The sequence below is a fragment of the Malus domestica genome, chromosome 08 (assembly GCF_042453785.1).
Source record: "Malus domestica chromosome 08, GDT2T_hap1".
In the NCBI taxonomy this organism is placed as follows: Eukaryota; Viridiplantae; Streptophyta; class Magnoliopsida; order Rosales; family Rosaceae; genus Malus; species Malus domestica.
The window spans coordinates 6,433,179-6,457,458 of NC_091668.1; the positions used below are offsets into that span (position 1 = coordinate 6,433,179).

The 24,280-nt window shown below is 36.3% G+C and overlaps 1 protein-coding gene and 2 long non-coding RNA genes across 12 annotated transcripts; 1 reads left to right on the plus strand and 2 right to left on the minus strand.

Annotated features, from left to right (window-relative positions):
* Positions 1-1,544: 1,544 nt before the first annotated feature.
* Positions 1,545-20,436, plus strand: LOC103443108 (probable disease resistance protein At4g27220). 10 transcript variants are annotated; one of them, XM_070826134.1, is made up of 10 exons: positions 1,545-1,992; positions 3,267-3,420; positions 4,253-4,397; positions 4,647-4,727; positions 7,663-7,850; positions 12,724-12,911; positions 15,492-17,869; positions 18,325-18,690; positions 18,796-19,458; positions 19,586-20,436. In XM_070826134.1, the coding sequence occupies exons 7-10, from the start codon at positions 15,497-15,499 to the stop codon at positions 20,306-20,308; spliced, it is 4,125 nt and encodes a 1,374-aa protein (XP_070682235.1). In that variant the 5' UTR covers positions 1,545-1,992; positions 3,267-3,420; positions 4,253-4,397; positions 4,647-4,727; positions 7,663-7,850; positions 12,724-12,911; positions 15,492-15,496; the 3' UTR covers positions 20,309-20,436. The 10 variants fall into 10 exon arrangements, with proteins under 10 accessions (XP_070682235.1, XP_070682233.1, XP_070682236.1 ...); XM_070826132.1 differs by having other exon boundaries at positions 15,495-17,869; XM_070826135.1 differs by lacking the exon at positions 12,724-12,911 and having other exon boundaries at positions 15,495-17,869.
* On the minus strand, positions 7,285-9,215 carry LOC139197968 (uncharacterized). The gene is made up of 4 exons (XR_011583398.1): positions 9,094-9,215; positions 8,924-8,992; positions 8,136-8,185; positions 7,285-7,461 (listed from the first exon to the last, which is right to left on the minus strand). It is a non-coding gene; the product is annotated as an uncharacterized lncRNA (long non-coding RNA).
* Positions 12,346-14,382, minus strand: LOC139197967 (uncharacterized). The gene is made up of 4 exons (XR_011583397.1): positions 14,157-14,382; positions 13,987-14,055; positions 13,197-13,246; positions 12,346-12,522 (listed from the first exon to the last, which is right to left on the minus strand). It is a non-coding gene; the product is annotated as an uncharacterized lncRNA (long non-coding RNA).
* Positions 20,437-24,280: the final 3,844 nt, after the last annotated feature.

Below are 24,280 nucleotides of genomic sequence, written 5' to 3' on the forward strand. Positions count from 1 at the left end.
ATATTCATCTATATTAGTAAATGAGAAGTCTCATATTCAACCGACATATTATCTCATTTAGCCTAAATTCTCTCCTCAAAGTAGAATATCGTTATAGAAAAAAAGCCCTCAAAACATCACAAGAATTAAAAAACGTTATACCAGAAATTCACATTGATACATAATTACAAGAGTTAGAAAGAATCGTTCTGAATAGAAAAGAAACAAGCATTACAGCCTAATTTAAACCCTAAACCCTAACTCATCACTGACCCTTTAGTGAAAAAGTTATATATTTGGTCAAAACCTGTAAAAATTTATGTCCATTGTATATTTATCTGTTCTCCCAAACCCAACTAAATTTGGTTCTTTCATGATTTTTGTGGATCCAATTAAAACTTAGCATGCCAGAGTGCATGTATAAGTAAATTGCAAGAAAGACTCTGAAAAGCAGACATATACATATAAATATGAAACATAATAAGTGATTATAGCAGCTTGAATCATTCCTATGCAGTATGCATAGATGGGTTCCTAAAATGTCACAAAAAAAAATTGAGTTTCTTTGGCTACATTGGAACCGATGGTTCCTATTCTTGTATACCCATTTAGAACCCTGAGAAGTTGACCAAAGTTTTAGGTCTAGGCATGTAATTGCAGTTTCTTCGTTGCAGCAACCTTTTTGTTTTCTTTCTGTTTGTTTACTTCAAAGAAAGAGCATCACAACCTTCATTTAATCTTCTTATTTGACTTCATTTGCTTTGTTTTTTTGTTCTGTTTAATTGTTCCTCAATTCTTAGTGAATAAACTTAGTGAAAACAGGATCCCGATCTCATATATCTTATACAGTTAGTTATCTAAAAAAGTCTCATATTATACCTATAATAAGACCATCTCCAAATATTAAGACAAAAAATTTAGGTTTTAACTCAAAAATAGTTTTTCTGTTCCAACTATTATAGGTTAAATTTTTAACGAAAGATTATTAAGAAATGAAATTAAGCTGAATTATGTTCATTAAGTAACCTTTTAAAAATTAAAAATTATATAGATTATCCTAATTTAATTTCATAAACATTTTGACTGAAAAATAATTAGACTCTGATATATAATGAAAAAACACTAAACTGATTATTTTCTCGAAACAAAGCATTGTATGTTGATTTAATTTTAGACCGTTAGATCTCTTTTTTTTACAGTTAAATATATCATATTCGACCTCATCCGTTAGATTTAATGTATTTATAAATTTAAATTTTAAAATTAATAATTTTGAATCAGGACCGTCCAGATCAATGTCGTCCGATCAAAATAATGTAATTGGGATTGCACATGGGGGTTGACAACCCATCTATTTCCTTCCTTTCAGTGAGTCAATAATGCACGTCAATCATACGCGTTTCCATACTTTTTTTGTACAGTTTCCACGCGCCAGCCATCTATTTTCTTTTTCTTCGTTGATGTGCCGAAACTGCCCTCCAGCTGGATCTCCGGAATTCCAGAAGGATCCTTTTCGGGTCTTGATCCTGAAAATCTTTAAATCATGTCCGTTCATCGTATATTGTAGATCAGTTTTCATCAAATACTATTTATATTTAATATAAAATAAAAATATTTAAAATAATTTATAACCGTCCGATTTACGATGAACGGACACAACCTGAAGATTCTCGGAATCCTCACACAGAGAATCCTCATTCTCCGGAATTGGGTTAATGGTTCTGTGTTCTTCTAGATAATTCCTCTCTCATCATTGTACCCCTCCCACTAAGTCGTCTCTCCCACGCCTCTCACTTGATCTCTCATTACACTCAGACTCCTCCATCTTCCAATACTGTCACTCTCTCTCATCCCTCACAAACTCCTCCCATCTGTCGCCCTCTGCAACTCTCCTTCTCCCTCTCGGCAAAACCCACCGTATCACCTCCAAACACCACCCAAACTCACCCAAAAATCAAAGCGGTCAAGGCGGTGGAGAAGTGGGTTAATGGTTCTGTGTTCTTCTTGATAATTGTATGTGTTTATGCCCTCATGATATTATGAGATATCATGGGATTGTTTGTGATCCCATTAAATACATCGCAATAAGGATAATAGTTCATTTTTTTTATGAGGGATAATGGTTCTATTTTTTTTACGGTGAATTGTCGTGTTAGGTGCACGTATTCAATTCAGAATTTACAAGATTTTAATGAATTTTTATATAGTTTAATTGATTTGTAGGGATATTTTATAAATTTTGATTTAATTTTTTTTTAAATTTTATGAAAGTTGTGAGATATATGAATGCTTAAAATTATCTCAAATTTTCTATAATTTCTTAACTTTTTCAATTCTTTAAAATCAAATTTTCAATTTGTAATTGAATACACTTACAAAGTATAAATTTTATTAAAATTCTAATTGAATACAATCGGATTTTAAGAATTTTAATAACCTATCATAAAAACATGATTGAATATGTTGAATTTTATACAATTACTTTAAATTTTAATTGAATACCCTTAAATTACATATTTGATCGTCCTCTAATCAAGATAATCGAATGTGAAGAACGAAGCAAAATCCGTTGAAAAAAATGTTCTCAAATTCGATTTTTTCCTCAATGGTTTCAATTAATTAATATTTTGCGTTAATAGTTACCAATCTATTTGTCCTGAGATATTTCAACTTTTCTGATATAGATTTAACAATATAATTTTATCAACTTTTTGATAATTCTTAACTCACTTGGTGATTAAGTTGTTTAGAAGTGTTTTCATCATGTTTTTATAAAAAAAAAAATTCAAATTCTAAATTTTAATTCATCTGAGCTAACAACTGAAAATTATAAAGATATTTAAAAATTAAAAGAATTTTCATGTTAAGTATATGATTGTGTTGTTCCACCATGATTAGTTTTAGTAAATAAGATATATATATATATATATATATATATATATATATCAGGGAGCTTAAGGGGAGGGATTTTCATTTTTTCAAAAAAAATGGGGACACGCTCCCCACCGTTAGATTGACTTTAATGAAATTGTGTGGTTGAGATTAAAACACAGGCCATAGAATCTCAACCACATGATTTCATTTAATTCAAATCCAACGGTGTGTCCCCATTTTTTTGAAAAAATAGGGATCCCTCCCCTTAAGCAATTCCTATATATATATATATATATATATATATATATATATATATATATAATCTGCTTTAATTTGTATTTAATAGGAATAATTGTTTGATAAATGTGAATATATTGTCTGCATGCTTAATAACAAATTATTTGCTTTTTTAGGTGCCAGCTGTTGTCAAACTCCATTGATAGTGACACACAACAACAATTTGCGATGTGCTCCAAATGTTTGCAAATTCAAGAACACTGAAGCAAATTATTCTCTCCATACTTTACAACAAAACATTATTTAAACTATTTTTTTAACATAAACAAGGTGATTGCTAGTGTAACACTAATTTGGGAATTTCACATTTTCTCCTTCTTTGTTTTTATTTTTTCATTCATCATTCCTTTCATCAGATACGCTTTTCAGCATTATTACAGGTTTCAGTTTTTTTGGAACTCATGGATAATTTTTTTTTTTAAATTTTTAAAAGGACCTATTTTGGAGGTCGGATAAATTTATAGAGACATATCAATTTTTCTCTAGCCACAATTAAGCAGCACATTCAAGCTGACTCACTAGCTATATTTGTTGATGCAATGAGTAACTTTTTAGTTTTCTTAGCTCGATGAATATGTTATTTATTGCATTCTCTGCCTTTTAAAAAAAATTGTTTTCTTATGAATTAATAATAAATAAAATTCTGAGAACACAAATTTTGGAAACAACGAGTGTAACATACAACCGATATTATTAATTGTATGTAAAAATTGATTAAAAAAGCTATGAATGTATCAATACATTATATGACTCACCAACTTTTACCAAATCAATAACTTACAACTAAGAATGTGAGTAAATTTTGGTATAAGTGTTATACAAGTGTTGTTTTATAAAAATTGTACGCAAGTCTATTCTGCTCGAGATTGTAACATGAAAAACACATATGTGGAGTTTGTTTTGTTTAATTTTGGGAGTTTTGTGATTTTGAGATTTATAAATATCATAATTTTAATTCGTGAATTTTTTAATTCAGATTATTTTATACATTCTGATGAGAGAGTGAGTTGAAATTGTGATTTGTTTTTGTCATTGTATATAGGCAGAAGTTGGTTCAAGGTTGAACTAATAGTTATATCTTTTTCCAATTCCATGTTTGTAGATAATAACGATGCACTCATACAACGTTCTCTATCTAGCTAAGAATGTTGGTAGTGGTGAAGTCCTGCTGAATTGCTGAAAAAAAAGGTCCTCTCAAATTTGTTTGAACCAAACTCCAATCCAAAAAAAAAAAAAAAAATCACTAGGTAACCACACTATATCCTTATTTTCTTTGAAGTATATTTCTGTTGTCATAAAAATTTGCTTCATTTAGCTTTAGGGTACGCATTTTAACTTAGAAGAAGAAGATAAAACTTAATGCTTTTAGATTTCTCAGTTCCTTTTGCTTTTAGATAGAAAATTGCAATTGTATCCCGCAGAACTTTGCAAGAAAAAAAAAAGAAATTATTATGTTCTCTCCCTTCTTACTTCATTAGCTTATTCTCAATTTACAGAACGACCGTTTTGTATTGGTGCTCTAAGGAACGTATATATTGAAGAGCAACTCACTTTATCCATAACCAACAGAGCTAAGGGTACGTTCTTTAATTATAACCATAATTGATTTGAGTTTGAATCTTGGATCGCATTTATGGTAATTTGGTGGTTGTCTTCATATTTGATTTGATTTGATTTAGGGGCTTTTCACATGTAATTAAGCCCTTAATAACATGGAAAAATGCTCCGGATTCAATAGTTTGTAGAATCGATTTACTTTATAACACTAAAGATATTTTACAAATAAGAATCAATTGGAACATGACAAGTGGATAGATGAGGGTGTCGGAATCGGGATGTGGGCTAGTGTAGCTTATAATTTAGGGTTTAGGACTCGGCCTTTGGGCGGAGTCCTAAACTCATTATCGCTTAACCCTAGGTCATAAAAATTAACCCTATGCTTTTTATAAAAAAAAATTAAAAAAAAAAATCAACAATCGTGAATTTTTTGGTAAATAGTGGGTCATTTGGTTTGCTTCTAAATCTGGTGCCATGCAAGCTTGTACTTTTTAGTCAGTGTGTTGATTATTTATCGTGTTTATGTTAAATCTGCAATAGTTCAGTGTACATACATGATGTAATCTTGAAAAAAAATGAAGAAAATCAGAGAAATCTAGAGATGAAATGCTTGAGCTAATAGTAGCAGCTCAGCATCCTTCATGCATTCTTATCTCTTCCCCTTCACTACCAAACAAAGACCATTACTCTGAGCCCTTCAATCTAAAAAACTAATTTGGTGCATACACTTGTCTAATGAAACCAAGTCCACACCTAGTTCACTAACAACAAGGTTAACACTAGCAGTTACATAACACTAGCCTTATGGAATTCAAGCAAACAAACACAAACAAATTTCTTGTGTTCCAAGTTGTAGGATCAAAACCAAATCTCATTTAGCTCCAACATTCCCTTCTAAATGGATTATGCTTTGACTCCAAATCAATAACTTACAACTAAGAATGTGAGTAAATTTTGGTATAAGTGTTATACAAGTGTTGTTTTATAAAAATTCAAGTTTTGGCTTTCCGTTCATTGGTTGGTTTTCTCTTTCAAGAAATTATTTAAATAATGGAATATAAATTTGACTTTTGTAAAGCTCTGCTCTAATTGAAATCCAAAAAATAGGAAGAAAAGTGGAGGTTGTTGTAAACTTTTAGATATTATTATCTATATATAAAGCCAACACAAAAGGTGAATAGTATTTTTGGTGTCACCAAGTTTCAACAAAATATTTGGGCAAAAATGCCCCCAAGACAAAAAACTTCAAAGGCATCCCAAAATAATGCATCAAATAATGTAGGGTTATTTTCGTTATTTTAACAGTGTTTTTTTAATAATTATTTTTTTTTGTTTTTTTTAATTAGTACCTCACAATAGGTTAGCAATAATATGATTCAATCAGTTGTTCGTTAAATATTATTTTCTCTATTTTTAAACACGTTGATAACATCTTAAGAGGCGTATAATGCCGGTTATAAAAAAAGGTCTTTTGCACGCGGATAATAATGTGATTAAATTAGTTGTCAAATGATTTTTTTTTTAACAAACGATATTATCTACATTAAAATGGAGGGGTGGGCTTAGCCTCACAATGGACTAGTAATAATGTGATTCAATTAGTTGTTTATTAAATATTATTTTCTCTATTCTTAATGTAAATGCTATAGAGATCGATTTTATTATGTGGATTCAGTTGCTGTAATTGGTTTATGAGGGTTTCTTCTAGTACGATCTAAGATTATTCATTTTCTTCAAATATTTGACTTTCCTTTTGTCAATCTACACATATAAATACATTTAAAACGTGTAAATCACGCGTAGCACGAATAAGGTCTTTTACACGCGGATAATAATATGATTAAATTAGTTGTCAAATGATTTTTCTTTTTTAAACAAACGATATTATCTACACTAAGGGGGATGAGGGTGGGTTTAGTCTCATAATGGGCTAGCAATAATGTGATTCAATCGGTTATTTATTAAATATTTTTTCTCAATTATTAATGTAAATTCTATAAAGACCGATTTTATTATGTGGATTCAGCTGCTTTAATTGGTTTATGAGAGGTTTCTTCGAGCATAATCTAAGATTATTCATTTCTTAAAATATTTGACTTTTCATTTGTCAATTTACACATATAAGCACATTTAAAACATGTAAGTCGCACGTAGCATGCCGTGATTTTAGAAATGCCTTCTGCGCACGCATTTGAGCACGTGCATGAAGGCTAGTATGTATTATTATTGTGGCTATTTGATGATGAAGATGTTTCTTCGCTTGTTGGAATTGAAGCAAGGCCATAACCTTTCAAAGGAATTTGGAATTGGGTTATAATCTTTCATAAAATGATGTATGTCAATTGGAAGTTTTTAAACAAATAAATGTGTTCTTTTTACAAATTTGAAAACACAAAAGGAAAAGCCATTTAAACAAAACTGACATGATCTTATAAAAATAGTTCTTACTTGACACGCCCCGATCCCGATATCCTCGGGATATCAGGATGGTCACGTGCTGGCCGACACCCGAGGGTGACGAAAGCCATTTATTGAGTGCAATTGCTGAAAATAAAGGATAGATAAAACTTATAAATGTAAAAGAATAAGGAATATGCATTTAAGGAACGTGTTCAGAGCATACAACTAACTAGAACACTAAAAGAATGATATAAAATGGAATGAATAAAAGAATGAGTCCCACACCAAGAGGACTCGAAGATGCCGATGCGGAAGTGCCTTGATTGTCGGGATTGTACGCCTCGATCCTACATCCTGAAGGGGGCGCAAAACAAACATGAGTGGACCAAGTTGATATATATATAATAAAACAGTTATCAATATACTAACCCTCAGGTTTATGAAAACAAATATATAATGATGAACATAGGTTTTCCGAAACCTAGCATGATGTGCAGTATCTCAAATCATAACTCATATATAATAATCACTAGTGAATTGTCCGATAACCTGCAGGCCCCATGCCGGCTCCCCGTCTCTGAGCAGACAGTCAGAGGAAAATACACTTCAGGCCCCATGCCGGCTCCCCGTCCCTGTGCTAAATAGCCAGAGGAAACACACTCCAGGCCCTATGCCAACACCAAACCGTCGCCCGGGACGGACCGGAATCTATCCCTACGTCCCATAGCGGAAAGGACCACTAGGTAAGTACAAAACCATTGAACATACATATATTGAAAAACAACTTCATAGTATAAAGTCATCCATCATCTATACTATAAAGAGGTGTTCGAAACATGTTCTAAATATCATATCGTCATCCATCAGATATTCTATAAGAACACGGGTTATAGGAAAAATAGTAATAATTCAAGGTAGCCTCAGTAAGCATGTTATCTCAAAACGTTTCATAAAACGTAATCATTAAATCATGCATTTCATGTATGCATTTCTACTATTAAAACATGCTTTTGAAGGGGTCCACTCACCGTACTTAGCCGCCGAAGAGCCACGCAAACTAATGTCACCAATATTGCCCCTAAGCACATAAAGGGTCAAATTAATAAAACTGTATAATAGCAATTGGATTTGGGAAAACGGACGTTGGAAACGGATTCAGAACGTCGAATTACCCTAAGAAGGGTCCCGGACGAAAACCCAAAAAGTCAACTCTAAAGTCAATGTTGACCGGAGGTCAACGGTCAAATTAGGTCTAACGGGTTTTAGGCTTGAAATCCGGATTAGGGTTTAGGTTAAATAGGATTAGGATTTATTGAGTTTTGATTTTAGGGTTCTAAGGTTAAAAGGGTTTAGGGTGAAAATGGGTGGTTTGGATTTCTAAGGTTTTGGGTTAAAATGGTTTAGGGTTAGGAAAGGGGTTTGGGTTTAAGCCCAAACACATACATATACTATAAACACACACACACACACACTACACAAGGCCCTAAGGCCTCCTAACAGAAATCAGGGCTTTAAGCCCCTGGGTTGAAAACCGGCCCAAGGCCAACCAAAACTAGGGCCCGAGCCCTTTGGGTTTTAAAAACATATAACTAAAAATAAAAACTGAATGGGTTAGGGTACTGGGCTAAGGCAACACGGGCCTAAGGCCCGAGGGAGAGGGAAATGCCGGATGGCCTGGGTTTGTCGAAGGAGAAGGCCGGAATTTCGGCCGGAAAACCACCCAAATTTAAATGGCCATAACTTTGTCAATACTCAACGAAATCAAGCAAGACAAAAATGAAAGTTGTAGCCCTTGAAGAGACGAAGAGAATGGTACCTCACACGACGTCTAAATCCCCGTGGTTTGGCCGGAAAATGCCTCGAAATCTGTCGGACTCGCCGAAAACTGGGTAAGATTCAAATGAGTATAACTTCTTCAATACTCAACGAAAGTAAGCGAAACAAAAAGAAAAGTTGTAGTACTCGACGAGACGAAGAGATTGATACCTTACACGCCGGCCAACTCGCTGTGGTTTGGCCGGAAATAGCCTCGAAAGGGGCGGTGCTCGCCAGAGCTTACTCCATGCCGTCGAACTCGCAGGGCAGGGTCCGGGGTTCGTTGCGAGCCTCTCTTCGATGGTGACTCGGTCCTAGTGAGTCCAGGGGAAGAGAGAGATGCGAAAGGTTGAGGGAGAGAGAGACGGGAGAGCTGAGAAGGAGAGAGCTACGGGAGGGAGAAACGAAGAAGAAGAAGAGAGAGATCAGAAAACATAAAAAAAATAAACAAGGTGGGCCCCACGGGCTCACCAATTAAGGCTTTAAAACAATTTTAAAATATAAAAGAGGGTTGGGGTGTTTCAATCTACCACCCTTATAAAAAAAATTTCGTCCTCGAAATTTAAAACAACATACTACACCGAAAATACTTGAAAATAGGAAGAAGAATAATATATATATATATGTAACGAAGAGATCAGGTAAGAGCGGTTTCACAAAAGGGAAAATGCCATGCCGTCGCGATCGGCTGCAATGATTCCATCTTTCGTGCCTCCAGGCTCAAACTTTTTTTTTTTCCATCAGTGTAAAAATAGAACACATACTTTAATAAAATATAAAGTTGAAAACACAAAATAGCTTAAGGCCAGATAATGTCAAAATAGATATGTACTAACATATAGTTCAAAAACTCGAATCAACTTAAAAATGAAAACATAAATACTTTTCCAAAAACATTTGTAACGTCAAAACAATTAACTAGAGTAAATGAAGTTAAAATACTTATACTGAAAACCAAAATTGAAAAATGAGAGTGGGTCTCGCCCAAGAATTCGAAATGTCATATATTCTGAGAATAGATGTGCCTTTAGGTCGAGTCCCAAGAAATATAAATTCTGAATCTGCATCAGCTGCTGTAGACGAATCTTCTTGCCCACTTGCTTAACGAACCCACCAAATAAGCTATCGATATCATAGTCTGCAGCCCGCAATATCGACCTCACATTTGTTGTCTCGATAGGCAAGTAGTAATTTCTCAAATGGTGTACAATTTCACATATCGTAGGATCGATCCTCCAAATACAAGTTCGCAAGACTTTTCAGTCAACCAGTGTTTTCCATGAAAAACTATCGTACCAGGTCGTAAAAAGTACCATACACCAAACCGAACAAAACAGAAACTGCCGTCATAAAACTCTATCCAGCACCAAGCATCATATCCTTCTCAGTTCTTCCAAATGTGACCAACTACTTCAGAATTTCACCAGTAAAGAACCCATTTGAAAATTGTACCTTGGGATTCAAGAGAAGTGGCTACCATGTTAGTAGTAGACCCAAAAGCTCAAATCAAGCAAGCAGAAAACGAGAAGTCATCTTCCTCAACACGCAGTATCTCTTACGAATTGTTGTAGTGCTCAATCCACCTCTCCATTTTTGCTTAGTTGCAGATTTCAAGTCAAACAAGATCAAAGTTGGTGGAAAGAAGAACGACTCGCAAATGGTTATCCTAACAACCAAAGACAACACGCACATTTCGAGAGAAGTGTAAAGATTATCCAATTCTCGCTTCGACCGTCCTGTAGTGCCATCTCAGAATGCACCAAACAGATCTGCTAGAAATGTTTTAACAACCACGTACTCACAATAATAAGGTTCAGAAATGAAGCAGTGGAAATGTGCGTTGAGGCGAACACATATAGTTGGAAAATAACCGATGTGATGCCTATGAATTCTAGTAAGATGGTGATACAATATGCTGACCTTCTGCACCAAAATCTTCACCAGTCTCTTACCAAAATACAGCTTAAACCTCATACCCACATGAAATTCTTTATGGTAAGTCTGGTAAGCTTGTGAAAAGATTATGCTCCCAACATTCATGTCCGAATCAACACGAACTGGGTGCCCACTTTCACCGAAACGATCGATTGTGAATTTCTCACTGGTTAGGCGAGAAACCATGTCGAGAAGGCTAAAAGAATACTTAAGAATTTGAGGATCAAAACAAGTCCATAAAAAGATAGATTACAAGAAATCAGGATTTGAACCAGAAACCACGCCAAGAACAAGCTCATATTGTTCCGGCATGATTCAATTTTACATTGAGAAACCAACAAGCGAAGGAAGATAAAGATGCAGAAATAGAGTCATTGTTTCTGATTATTTTGCAAATCATCACAGTATGGTCAACTGGTTCTTAGCCAAAAGGAAATAGGGCTAAGCTCAAGGATAGTTAAGAACTGATAATAAGATTTGACGAGGTCAAAAACATTACGAGATTCACAATACTTTGTGAGAGTTGTTTCAAAGTTCAGAAATTAAACATAGAACCTCTGAATCAGCAGAATGACGAAGAAGAAAGATACAAAGCAACCTGCGTATGCATGCAGTGACACGATTGGCTACCTTAAAGTAATGCTCTTGAGCAAACCAAAGCTCAATGAGTCCAGAGAAGTTTAGAGTAAAGTTCGATCTTCGTACAATGATAAACATGGTAGAGTCTCAAGCCATTACAATGAAAATTACAAGACTGAACATTTAGGCTGCAAGCAATAGACTAAGTTCACCTTCGCCAAAAAGTACGCGGACGAGGAACTAGGGTTTGCCACCAGGTACCCAACCCAGGTGAAATTCAAGGAATCTGTTTATCCAAACAAAACTGGATATTCATCATCCAAATCCAACTACAACAACAACAAGAATTGCAACTCAATTTGAAAATTGATGAGAATAACGTCTGCTACTGAGGAGTTTCGAAAGATTTCGATGTAGAGCCGACTCCGCCCGCAATTCCTAGGGAACGCGTGTTGCAGAGTGGCATCGCCATTTCAAATCTATAGCTGGTCTTAACCAGAATTCCTCAAATTGAGATTTTTAAAACACGTCGCTGAGTATCGATCCGATGCTGAAAGTCGTCCAACGATTCAAACACGTCACCGATGAGGCACAATCCCGACACGAATTCTTGAATTTCAACAAGAAGGTGACAATTCAATCAGAGAGAGATTCACACAACTGCACCGACTGGCACAAAATCCGGAAGTCGTGACATCCAAATGATGTCAAAACCAACACTTTAAGAGAATAGAAAAGAACCCTAAGTATGCTCTCAACAAACCACGCTCTGATACCAATCTGACACGCCCCGATCCCGATATCCTCGGGATATCAGGATGGTCACGTGCTGGCCGACACCCGAGGGTGACGAAAGCCATTTATTGAGTGCAATTGCTGAAAATAAAGGATAGATAAAACTTATAAATGTAAAAGAATAAGGAATATGCATTTAAGGAACGTGTTCAGAGCATACAACTAACTAGAACACTAAAAGAATGATATAAAATGGAATGAATAAAAGAATGAGTCCCACACCAAGAGGACTCGAAGATGCCGATGCGGAAGTGCCTTGATTGTCGGGATTGTACGCCTCGATCCTAAATCCTGAAGAGGGCGCAAAACAAACATGAGTGGACCAAGTTGATATATATATAATAAAACAGTTATCAATATACTAACCCCCAGGTTTATGAAAACAAATATATAATGATGAACATAGGTTTTCCGAAACCTAGCATGATGTGCAGTATCTCAAATCATAACTCATATATAATAATCACTAGTGAATTGTCCGATAACCTGCAGGCCCCATGCCGGCTCCCCGTATCTGAGCAGACAGTCAGAGGAAAATACACTTCAGGCCCCATGCCGGCTCCCCGTCCCTGTGTTAAATAGCCAGAGGAAACACACTCCAGGCCCTATGCCAACACCAAACCGTCGCCCGGGACGGACCGGAATCTATCCCTACGTCCCGTAGCGGAAAAGACCACTAGGTAAGTACAAAACCATTGAACATACATATATTGAAAAACAACTTCATAGTATAAAGTCATCCATCATCTATACTATAAAGAGGTGTTCGAAACATGTTCTAAATATCATATCGTCATCAATCAGATATTCTATAAGAACACGGGTTATAGGAAAAATAGTAATAATTCAAGGTAGCCTCAGTAAGCATGTTATCTCAAAACGTTTCATAAAACGTAATCATTAAATCATGCATTTCATGTATGCATTTCTACTATTAAAACATGCTTTTGAAGGGGTCCACTCACCGTACTTAGCCGCCGAAGAGCCACGCAAACTAACGTCACCAATATTGCCCCTAAGCACATAAATGGTTCAATTAATAAAACTGTATAATAGCAATTGGATTTGGGAAAACGGACGTTGGAAACGGATTCAGAACGTCGAATTACCCTAAGAAGGGTCCCGGACGAAAACCCGAAAAGTCAACTCTAAAGTCAATGTTGACCGGAGGTCAACGGTCAAATTAGGTCTAACGGGTTTTAGGCTTGAAATCCGGATTAGGGTTTAGGTTAAATAGGATTAGGATTTATTGAGTTTTGATTTTAGGGTTCTAAGGTTAAAAGGGTTTAGGGTGAAAATGGGTGGTTTGGATTTCTAAGGTTTTGGGTTAAAATGGTTTAGGGTTAGGAAAGGGGTTTGGGTTTAAGCCCAAACACATACATATACTATAAACACACACACACACACACACTACACAAGGCCCTAAGGCCTCCTAACAGAAATCAGGGCTTTAAGCCCCTGGGTTGAAAACCGGCCCAAGGCCAACCAAAACTAGGGCCCGAGCCTTTTGGGTTTTAAAAACATATAACTAAAAATAAAAACTGAATGGGTTAGGGTACTGGGCTAAGGCAACACGGGCCTAAGGCCCGAGGGAGAGGGAAAGGCCGGATGGCCTGGGTTTGTCGAAGGAGAAGGCCGGAATTTCGGCCGGGAAACCACCCAAATTTAAATGGCCATAACTTTGTCAATACTCAACGAAATCAAGCAAGACAAAAATGAAAGTTGTAGCCCTTGAAGAGACGAAGAGAATGGTACCTCACACGACGTCTAAATCCCCGTGGTTTGGCCGGAAAATGCCTCGAAATCTGTCGGACTCGCCGAAAACTGGGTAAGATTCAAATGAGTATAACTTCTTCAATACTCAACGAAAGTAAGTGAAACAAAAAGGAAAGTTGTAGTACTCGACGAGACGAAGAGATTGATACCTTACACGCCGGCCAACTCGCTGTGGTTTGGCCGGAAATGGCCTCGAAAGGGGCGGTGCTCGCCGGAGCTTACTCCGTGCCGTCGAACTCGCAGGGCAGGGTCCGGGGTTCGTTGCGAGCCTCTCTTCGATGGTGACTCGGTCCTAGTGAGTCCAGGGGAAGAGAGAGATGCGAAAGGTTGAGGGAGAGAGAGACGGGAGAGCTGAGAAGGAGAGAGCTACGGGAGGGAGAAACGAAGAAGAAGAAGAGAGAGATCAGAAAACATAAAAAAAATAAACAAGGTGGGCCCCACGGGCTCACCAATTAAGGCTTTAAAACAATTTTAAAATATAAAAGAGGGTTGGGATGTTTCATTACTGTTTGTCCATCACTTCTTAGAATCCAACGTGATTGTTCAAGAAAATGTGAGAGAGTACTTTGATGTTTATATAAATCAAACGGCAAGATAGAGATTCTATACAACAATTTAATACATCTCTCGTCTTTCAAATGTGGATTATTCTTTTGTTTAAAAGAGATAAAGAGTTTAATGTGTGGTTAGTTGATGATTGTGTGGTATATGAGAGTATGAGGTGCGAGGGTAGTACTGGAAAATGAGTGGGGTGTGTTAAAATAAATTTTAAATTAAAAAAATATGGGGTGAATTAAGTATGTAAAATGCAGTCAACAAAATGAGGGGTGTTAATAAAACAACCCTTTAAGTAATTATAGCACATTTATTATTTATAAACTTACCATCCGAAATTTATTCAAAATTCACATTCTTATAATTAAAAAAAAAAGTCAACAACAAAACAAAAAAAAAAATTAAAAAGAACTTGTAAGTATGGAAGTATCAGTACATATGTATCCATAAGTATAGGTACAAATGTATCCCACATAAGTTTCAGTACGAATGTATCTATACATAACTATGGTATCTAAACATGCATATGCATATAACAAACATATGGAGCGTACAATGAAAAGCAGATAATCAATATATGACTTTTCTTATTGTGAGAACTTAATAATACTTATCAATGATAAATAACATTTTTAGTATATGTGGGACCAATATATAACTTACACAAAAAACAATAATTATTACAACGTAATTAATATTCGAAAATTACAATTAAATGCCAAGAAACTAGAATTAGTTTCTAATCTTACACAAGGTTTTATTCAAAAAGTAATTCTTTCAAGGAGTGGAATAGAATTTTCCGTTTTTCATAATACACTTTGAAATGTAATGTGTTTATAAGTTGTTGAAAGATCATAACTCATAAGTCAATTAGAAAAGTAAAGTATTTCTTCAGCTCCATTTTTTCTAATTTAATTTGTATTCATCAGCAGGCATGGAGATTGTCATTCAAATCGTCGGAAAAGTTGCCGAGTATGCAGTTGAACCGGCTATACGCCAAGTGGGTTACCTAACTCACTGCAAAAGCAAACTTGAGAAACTACAGACTCAAATGAACGAATTAAGTGCCGCTAGAGAGCGGCTAGAACTCGAGGTTGTTCGAGCTGAAGAAAAAGGTGAAGAAATCCAAACTGACGTCCAGAACTGGCTGAAAGACATGGTTGAGATCACCGAGAAGGCGAACGAATTATGGAAGCGTGATACGCAAGCAAAGATGAGCTGTCTCCGTGGGCTTTGTCCAAACCCGGTGCTCCGTTACAAGCTAGGCAGGAGAACAACAAAGTTGCAGCAGGCGGTTTTTAACCTCTACGACAAAAGAGATTTCGCTAGCATTTCGTACAATGTCCGCCCACAAGACATAACCATGGTATCTCACAAACATTATGAGGCATTTGATTCGAGGACTTTAATTGTCAAGAAGATCATGGATGAACTGAGAATTCCTAATACCGACCTGATTTTGGTGCATGGTATTGGAGGCGTGGGGAAGACCACACTGGTTGAAGAAGTTCTTAGGCAAGCTGTAAAAGAAAAGTTATTTGCTGATGCAGTTATGGTAAAAAGTGTGCAAAATCCGAACCTTGAAGGAATTCAAAAAGAAATTGCCATAAAGTTGGGTATGGAAGTTAAAGAAAGCGAAACTATGTCAGTAAGAGCACTTCGTCTATGTAACAGGATAAAAGAAAATAAAGTTCTTTTAATTTTAGACAACATTTGGGAAAGCATTGACTTGCAGAGTATTGGACTTCCTTGTCTGCCGAATTGTAGAATACTGTTGACATCCAGAACTCGAAAACTGCTATCCTCAGAGAAGCGGACGCAAAAAGACTTTGCACTTCAAGTTTTAAACAAGGAAGATGCTTGGCGTTTATTTGAGACGAAGGCAGGTGATGTTGTTAAAAATCCCGAAATGCGAACTGTGGCAAACGATGTAGCCAAAAAATGCGGAGGTTTGCCTCTTTTGGTTGTCACGGTCGCAAGCTCTTTAAGAAATAGAAGTACTTTACCAGTATGGAAGGATGCCTTGAGAAGCCTAAAAGAGTTTGACAATGAAGACTCAGCCGAACAAGAAGCATACTCGGCTTTAGAGTGGAGTTACAATCAATTGAATGATAAAAAGCTTAAGCCATTATTCTTGATCTGTGGAATTTTGGTAAATCTTGTGGGAGGCGCAACTCTGACAGACTTGTTCAAATATACAATTGGTTTGGGCTTGTTTAAGAACATTGATACATTGGAGGACGCACAATATGCATTGCATTCGCGGATTGAAGAGCTTAAAGATTCTGGTCTGTTACTGGACTCCGAGGACAATACATCAATCAGAATGCATGATTTGTTACGTGATGTTGCCATCTCGATTGCATCCAAAGGCCACCGTGCCTTACTAAGAGCAGAAGGAGATGACTTGAAGGAATGGCCAAACGATAAGGAGTTTTCTGAAAATTGCACAATGATATCTTTGTCTTGCAAAAACATCCCTAGGCTTCCTGAAGTTTTGAAATGCCAACAACTGGAGTTGTTTATTTTGGGATGTAAATGTGACTTGCTTGAAATCCCAGGTAACTTCTTTGAGGAGATGAAAGAGCTTAAAGTTATGGATTTAACCGAAGCGCGTATTTCGTCGCTGCCTCCATCTCTTCATCTCCTACAAAATCTTCGGACATTGTGTTTGGATAGTTGCGTGTTGCGAGACATAACTCTAGTCGGACAGCTATCGCAACTAGCAATTCTCAGCTTTATATCTTCCGAGCTTAAAGAGTTGCCTGAAGAAATAGGGAAATTGACTCGTCTTCGACTGCTGGATTTAAGCGACTGCTCTGAACTTGAAGTGATTTCACCTAATGTTATATCACGTCTGACAAGTCTAGAAGACTTGAGAATGAAAAACAGCTTCAACAGATGGGTGCCCAAAGGAGTAACCGGAGAAAGAAGTAATGCTAGCCTTTCAGAACTGAAGGACTTGCCTCATTTAGCTGCATTAAGCATACATGTTCCAGATGCTTGCTGTATTCCGACGGACTTGTTCACTGACAAGTTAAAAAGATACCAAATATTAATCGGCACTCGGCAGAAATGGTACGATGTGGATGAAACCCTCAACACATTGAAGCTCAAGCTCCCAACTGGCTGTGAATTGGACCATGGTCTAGAAATGTTGTTGAAGGGATCATGTGAAGATTTGTATTTGGATGGGTCGGAGGGAGCGGATAATGTTGTGCACCACTCAGGTAGTGAAGATTTTCAACAACTCAAGCATCTCCACGTCGAAAACAATGCCCAATTTACACATATCATTACTGAAGAGGTATGCCACTGGTGTCATTCTTTCCCATTTACACATATCATTAGTGAAGATTTATTATTTTTTTTTTATTCGAGGGATATGATTTACAAAGAAAAATGAAACAACCACCATAGAACTCCTAGATTTTGTGTGGCTCTATTTACATATATTTGATCATTTGAAGTGGTTCAGTTTTGTATAAGTACGGATCAAGAAATATCTATGCAGGGCGGACGATTTCAAAGCAGACTCCCCATTCATTAGATAGAGAAGATCACCAAGATTTTGTGATCCGCTGCCGAACTTATTCCAAGTCAATGAGCATTCTCAATATTCAATATTATGCCTTGAAGAGGACTCGAACCTCCACGCTCTTTAGCACGAGATTTTGAGTTTTATCTAAAGATACCATTTGACTAGATAATAACAATTAATGTGAATTCTCCCCTTAAAAATGGAATGTACAAATACTGCAGGTTGTGTTGCCCAACTTAACAAGCTTGGTGGTGGCTGATTGTGATCGTTTAACTTTTGTGTTATCGTCTTCCATGGCTAGAAATCTTGTACAACTTCAAAAACTTGAGATAACCGGATGTGAATCAATGGAAGAGATAGTTTCGACAAAAGAATATGGTGAAGAAAAAACAGATGTCATGTTTTGTAAGCTACAACATCTAAATCTGGAATATCTTCCAAAACTCTCCAGATTCTGCTCAGGAAGCTGTAATGTCCAGTTTCCATCTTTGGAGAGTTTGAAACTAGAGGGTTGTAAAGAAGTGAAGGGATTTGTCTTTGATCCTAAACTTGAGACTGAAGAAGTATACTTTCTTTTTGACGACAAGGTAAAACTATTATACCATTGTATCTCTTTTATAGATCATTATCTGATGTCTAATATATTCAGTTCGACAAAGAAAGAATTTAACAATTTCATAATTCGAATGCAGGTAGGCTTTCCAAAGTTGGAGAAATTGTCCATCCATGAGCTATCTATTTCGACTACAGTATGGCACAACAAACTTGATCCAGACTCTTTCTACAAACTTAGAGATGTTGACGTTCATCGTTGCGGTAGACTAATAAGCATCATTACACCTAGTATTGCAGGGAGATTGAATGCTTTAAGAAGTTTATCGATAAGTGGGTGCGATCGTTTAGAGGTGGTTTTTGAGAGCAAAGAAACACCAGACACATCTACGACTCAGTTGAAAATGTCTGGTTGTGAAAATCTAGATTCGGTATCGATAGGTTGGTATGGGAAATTGAAATATATGTTTCCATGCTCAGTGGCTAGAGGTCTTCAGCAACTACGACATCTGAGAGTGACTAGTTGTAAGGGAATGAAGGAAATCGTTTCCAAGGAAGAGGGACTAGAAATGATGCCTAAGTTTGTGTTTCCAAAAGCAACAAATATTGAATTTATAAATCTAGACCAACTTAAGAGCTTCTATCCAGGAATCCATGCTGCAGAATGGCCGCTACTCAAACGAGTGGAGGTGAGGGAATGTGGTAAATTGGATATTTTTGTCCCCAAAATTTCAAGTTTCCAGAAGCATGAGTTGGACGGTCTTGACACTCCAATTAAACACTCTCTCTTCTTAATTGACAAGGTAAAAATACATTACACAATTTTCTTAAACGAAAGTTAGCCTTTCAAGCTACTTCATAGAAGAAAAAAAATCTCCTTGTGTTATTATTTTTGTTGCCGTTATCATTCTTGCGTTGGTAATATTTCAGGACGTATCATTCCCCAACTTGGAAACGATGGCCTTAGACAGAGACATGGAGATAAGGTGCGGTCCATCCACATCACAGTTGTTTAGGAAACTAAAATCGTTGACGTTTGCGCGGGGCCAGAAAGTTTCTTTATTTGAGAATAATGTAAATGCGTCCTTCCCACATATAAGTGTTTTGAAGCTTTACGAAATGCGGAAGTTGATGTATCTACGCAACGAGAATTTCCCAGGGGCAGGCCCAGTTTTTTCAAACTTGGAAGTTCTGCAAGTGGTGGTATGTCCAGAATTGAAGGATATAGGGTCATCTGCTATTCCCTTCCAGAATTTAACAACTTTGGAAGTATATGGTTGTCACAGCTTGAAATATTTAGCAACATATACGATAGCCAAAACTTTAAAGCGGCTAAGAGAAATGGTGGTTGGGAATTGTGAAAGAATGACAGAAATAGGGGCAACGACATCAGATGGAGATGATGCAGGAAATGATGGTGAGATTTCTTTTTGCCAGTTGCAAAGTTTGCAACTTTACCTTCTACCAAGTCTGCAAGATTTCTTCTCTGGAAATTGCATTGTCAAATTCCCATCCTTGAAAACTGTAAATATATACAAATGCCCTAAGGTGAAGATCAACAGCTCTGAGTGGAAGAGTTCCCCAGAACTACAAGGAGTGCAGTTAACAGAGAAGCATCCACAATATTATATGTGGCGGTGGGAGTCGTGGTAGTGATGGCAAAACTACACAGTATATATAAAGAATTAACAACTTTGCTGCATAGTTAGTTCTCTTGTTAACATGTTTGTTATTTCTGTGTGTAATGGTTTTGGGTTTTAATGAAGACAATTTTCTGCCCATTTTAAATTAAATTTTAAATAATTTAAAATAAGTTTTTGCTTATGATTTTTAGTGTTCATAAGGAAGGAGGAGGAAGAAAAAAAAAACATGGATGAAACGTGGTGTCCAGTCATTGTCTACATGGGCGCCACTTCACAATTAACGGCAGATTTAACAGTTTAACTAACGAATGTATGAGACTGTCCCAAAATTTACACTTTAGGTATGAATCTGAAACGAAAAAAAATTAGAGAGCTGTTATTCCCACCCCAATGTCTTATCTTCCCACCCACTTTTTAATGACTTTTTTAATTACAAATTTGTCTATTTGTAAAATGACTAATAAGGACTTTAGTTACCCTCTTTTGCATTACTGTTTTTCTTTAGACTATTTATCTTTCTCAAACCCTAACTCATCATTCTATTTAATCCTTATTATTTAGACACTGATCTGAGTCATAACGCTCCTATCCTATGCCATCAGTGTGTTCATGGGACCTATGGAGATTCCTTCACAATCTCCCGAAACTATTAAGCTTCAAGATGTTTTCTTTAATTTGTATCAGGTATTTGGAAAAAATTATTATATGATATAAAACTTTTTCCCATTTGAAGCTGTTTCCATCAATCACCTAGCATAACTCCAGGGGTTATAGGTTGAGAAATGGTTTACTTGAGTAAACTCCTCCATTTTCAAACACGACCAAACATGTACATTAGGCTAAAGATTGGAAGACTCCGGTGTTTTTTTTGGTGGCTTTTAGAAGAGAATAATATTATTTGTTTATATTCTTTTTTTTAAGAGACGAGTTTATAATTATATAATTATATATATATATATATTAAGGGTTATTTTAGTAATAATAGTGGGTGGAGAAATAACATTTTAATTTTTTAACTTTTTATAGCGGGTGTAAATATAACGTGGGTGGGAAAATAAGACAACGGGGTGGGTCTAACAGCTCTAAAAAATTAATGTACTAAATGTTGAAAACCACGAAACATGAGGGTAGTAAACAGTCTTTTACCCATATATATATAAAGATAGAACGACTCATATCAAGACCAGAGTGTAAATTTTAAACTAAAACTAAAATGTACATAATGCATAATATATCGGAAAAGAATGGAGAAAAATAATGTAAGGGGAGAAAAGTGATAAAACAACAAAGGAGGGGAAGAGAAGTGAAGAAAAATATTGGGCTTATGCACATGGTCTTCTTGGAAAAATGTCTTATTTATATAAAAATATTAATAAAACAATAATTTATATTAAAAGCGGTTCGATCCAGTTCCTTCGGTTCTTAATATTTCCAAACCGAAACCAGAACCGTTTGAAACGGTTCGGTTCAATTTTTGTTCTGGTTTGACTTTTTTGGTTAACGCGGTTTTTTACAGTTTTTTTTTGTCACAGTTCGATTCGGTTTTCCGATTTGGCGGTTTTTATGCCCACCCCTAGAAGAATAGAGTGGTTGGAACTTCGATCAACACAAAGGAAACATAAAAGGAGTCTGATGGTGTACGTACTAAAATTAGAGAAAAATGAGTGAATTTGGAAAGATGAGGTTGGAGGGATCCTTTAGGATTTTATAATATATAGGCACATATATCTTATTCTATAAGGAAAGTAATTGCAAAATATAAGGACATTAAATCCTAAAGATTACACATTCTCATCCTACTTAAAACATGACTCCAATAACATTTACAATTAAGACTCAAATCAACACTCTCCTTCAAGTTAGTGCATACATATCATACATGCCCAACTTGATGATTAAATCTTGAAAAACCTTACTAGATACTGCATGAGCAAGAAGCTTTCATGAACTCACAAACGTTATAGAGACAATTTTCTTTTCAAGATTTTCCTTGACAAAGTGTCGATAATTTCCACATGCATATTTATTGTCAACTATCTTCCTTGCAGATTTATTGTCACAATATAATTGCATAGTCTCCTTTAGTTCAAAACCAAGACATCTCAAAATTTACGTAACTAAAGAAGTTCACATTCTATGTGCCATACCTCTATACTTAGCTTCCGCAGACGACATTGACACCACTTTCTGCTTCTTACTATGCTATGTAACCAAATTACCTCTAACAAACGTAAAATACCTAGATATAGACTGTCTGTCAGTAGCATTGCTAGCCCAATTTGCATCTGTAAACCCCTCAACTTTTAGATGCTCATGTTTTTCCATAAAGTATTCCTTTACCGGATGTAGACTTCAGATATGCCAAAATTCATATTACCACAACTATGTGATCTTCACTAGGCGAGTGCATAAACTAACTTACAACACTCACATCATATGCAATATTAGGACGAGTATGGGATAAATAAAGGGAGTTCTAACGAAAAGCCCACGGTACTGTTCACTTTAACGAAAAACCACATTTTTATACTAAAAAGTCAAACCTGCTACTATTCACTTTACCCTTTATTTTGTCCTTATCATTAAAACTCAAAGTTTTCAAACAATTTTCATTAGTTTTCCTATAAATAAATTCACCTCCCCACAAGTCTTTGATATCTACCCTTATCTACAAGAACCTGATCTAGGTAAATACCCAAGTGATGTTTTTCTACCATTGAAGTATCCACATATTTACACCCTAGTAAGTGTACTTCTATTGAAATTTATCAAGCAAAATAGAACATTTCTTTCTACTCAAATGAATAAAAGTTTTGAAGACCCAATATTTTTTGCCATGCCTACTGTAAAACATCCCCACATTGGCCTGTAATGTTTCAGGATTATTTCCCAAGCTAGGAAAGTTGAAGTTGCCCAACAATATAGAGAGTTGGTGTGGCTCTTTTGCAAACTCAAATCGATTAAGTTTTATGGTGCATACTCTAAAAAGCAAGTAGCTTTCCTTCGAGGTATTGGGCATGTAGATTTGACGGAGGGCTGGTACCTGTTATCCAAACACTCCAACTCTCCAATCACAAAGACATCATCTCCCCTTATCGAGGCTCCGTCAACTCTCTCCAGTTCGATTTGACGGAGGGCCGGTACATGTTATCCGGCGCCTCCGATGCTACCGCCGCCGTGTTTGATGTCCGGCGCGGAACCGATAACATGGGCGGCGGAGCTATCATGAGGCATAAGTGCTTGCTTGCGATGGATAAGCAGCACGAGCACGGGCATAAGTACGCGGTGTCCTCCGCCATGTGGTATCCCGTCAACACCGGACTGTTTGTGACGGTGTCGTACGATCATCACATCAATGTTTGGGACACGAATACGACTCAGGTAGTGTGATAAGATCTAATTCTCAATTCCCTTAATCAACCTGCAAGTAGCACAAGAAAGCTATGGAAGAAGAGGGAATGAGAGAAGAAGGAGCAGAGCTCCAATATTTTTTGTATTGATTTCTTTGTTGTAAATTCTGATCTGTTTTCAAACCAAAGAGCAAGTGCTCTTATACACAAAGTGTGACTCCTGCCAGCTGGCATTTCTAACAAACTCTCCTAATAACCAGTAAAACCCTCAATTACAACTATTTTGACTCTTTAATTAAAGCATAAGCCTCAATCACAAATTGGGTTCATAACAATATTTCCCCCTTGAAAATTAGCCTTGTCCTCAAGGCTTAAAAAAATAACTGTGGAAACTTGTTTGAAACGAGCAGCAACTAGCAGGGTGGCGGCAGTAGCAAAATTTTCCTTCAACGCAATTTCAGCCTTGGTGTTGAAGATGCTTGTCCTGCTGGCGACAATAAAGACAAAGTGAAACTATCCTTGGAACTGGCCATTATATGAACCCTCCTTAGTAATCTGTTTCTAAGCACTTTGGTGACTTGGGACATGCCACTGATATTCAGACCTCGAAATATCACAGGGAAGAGGATCCA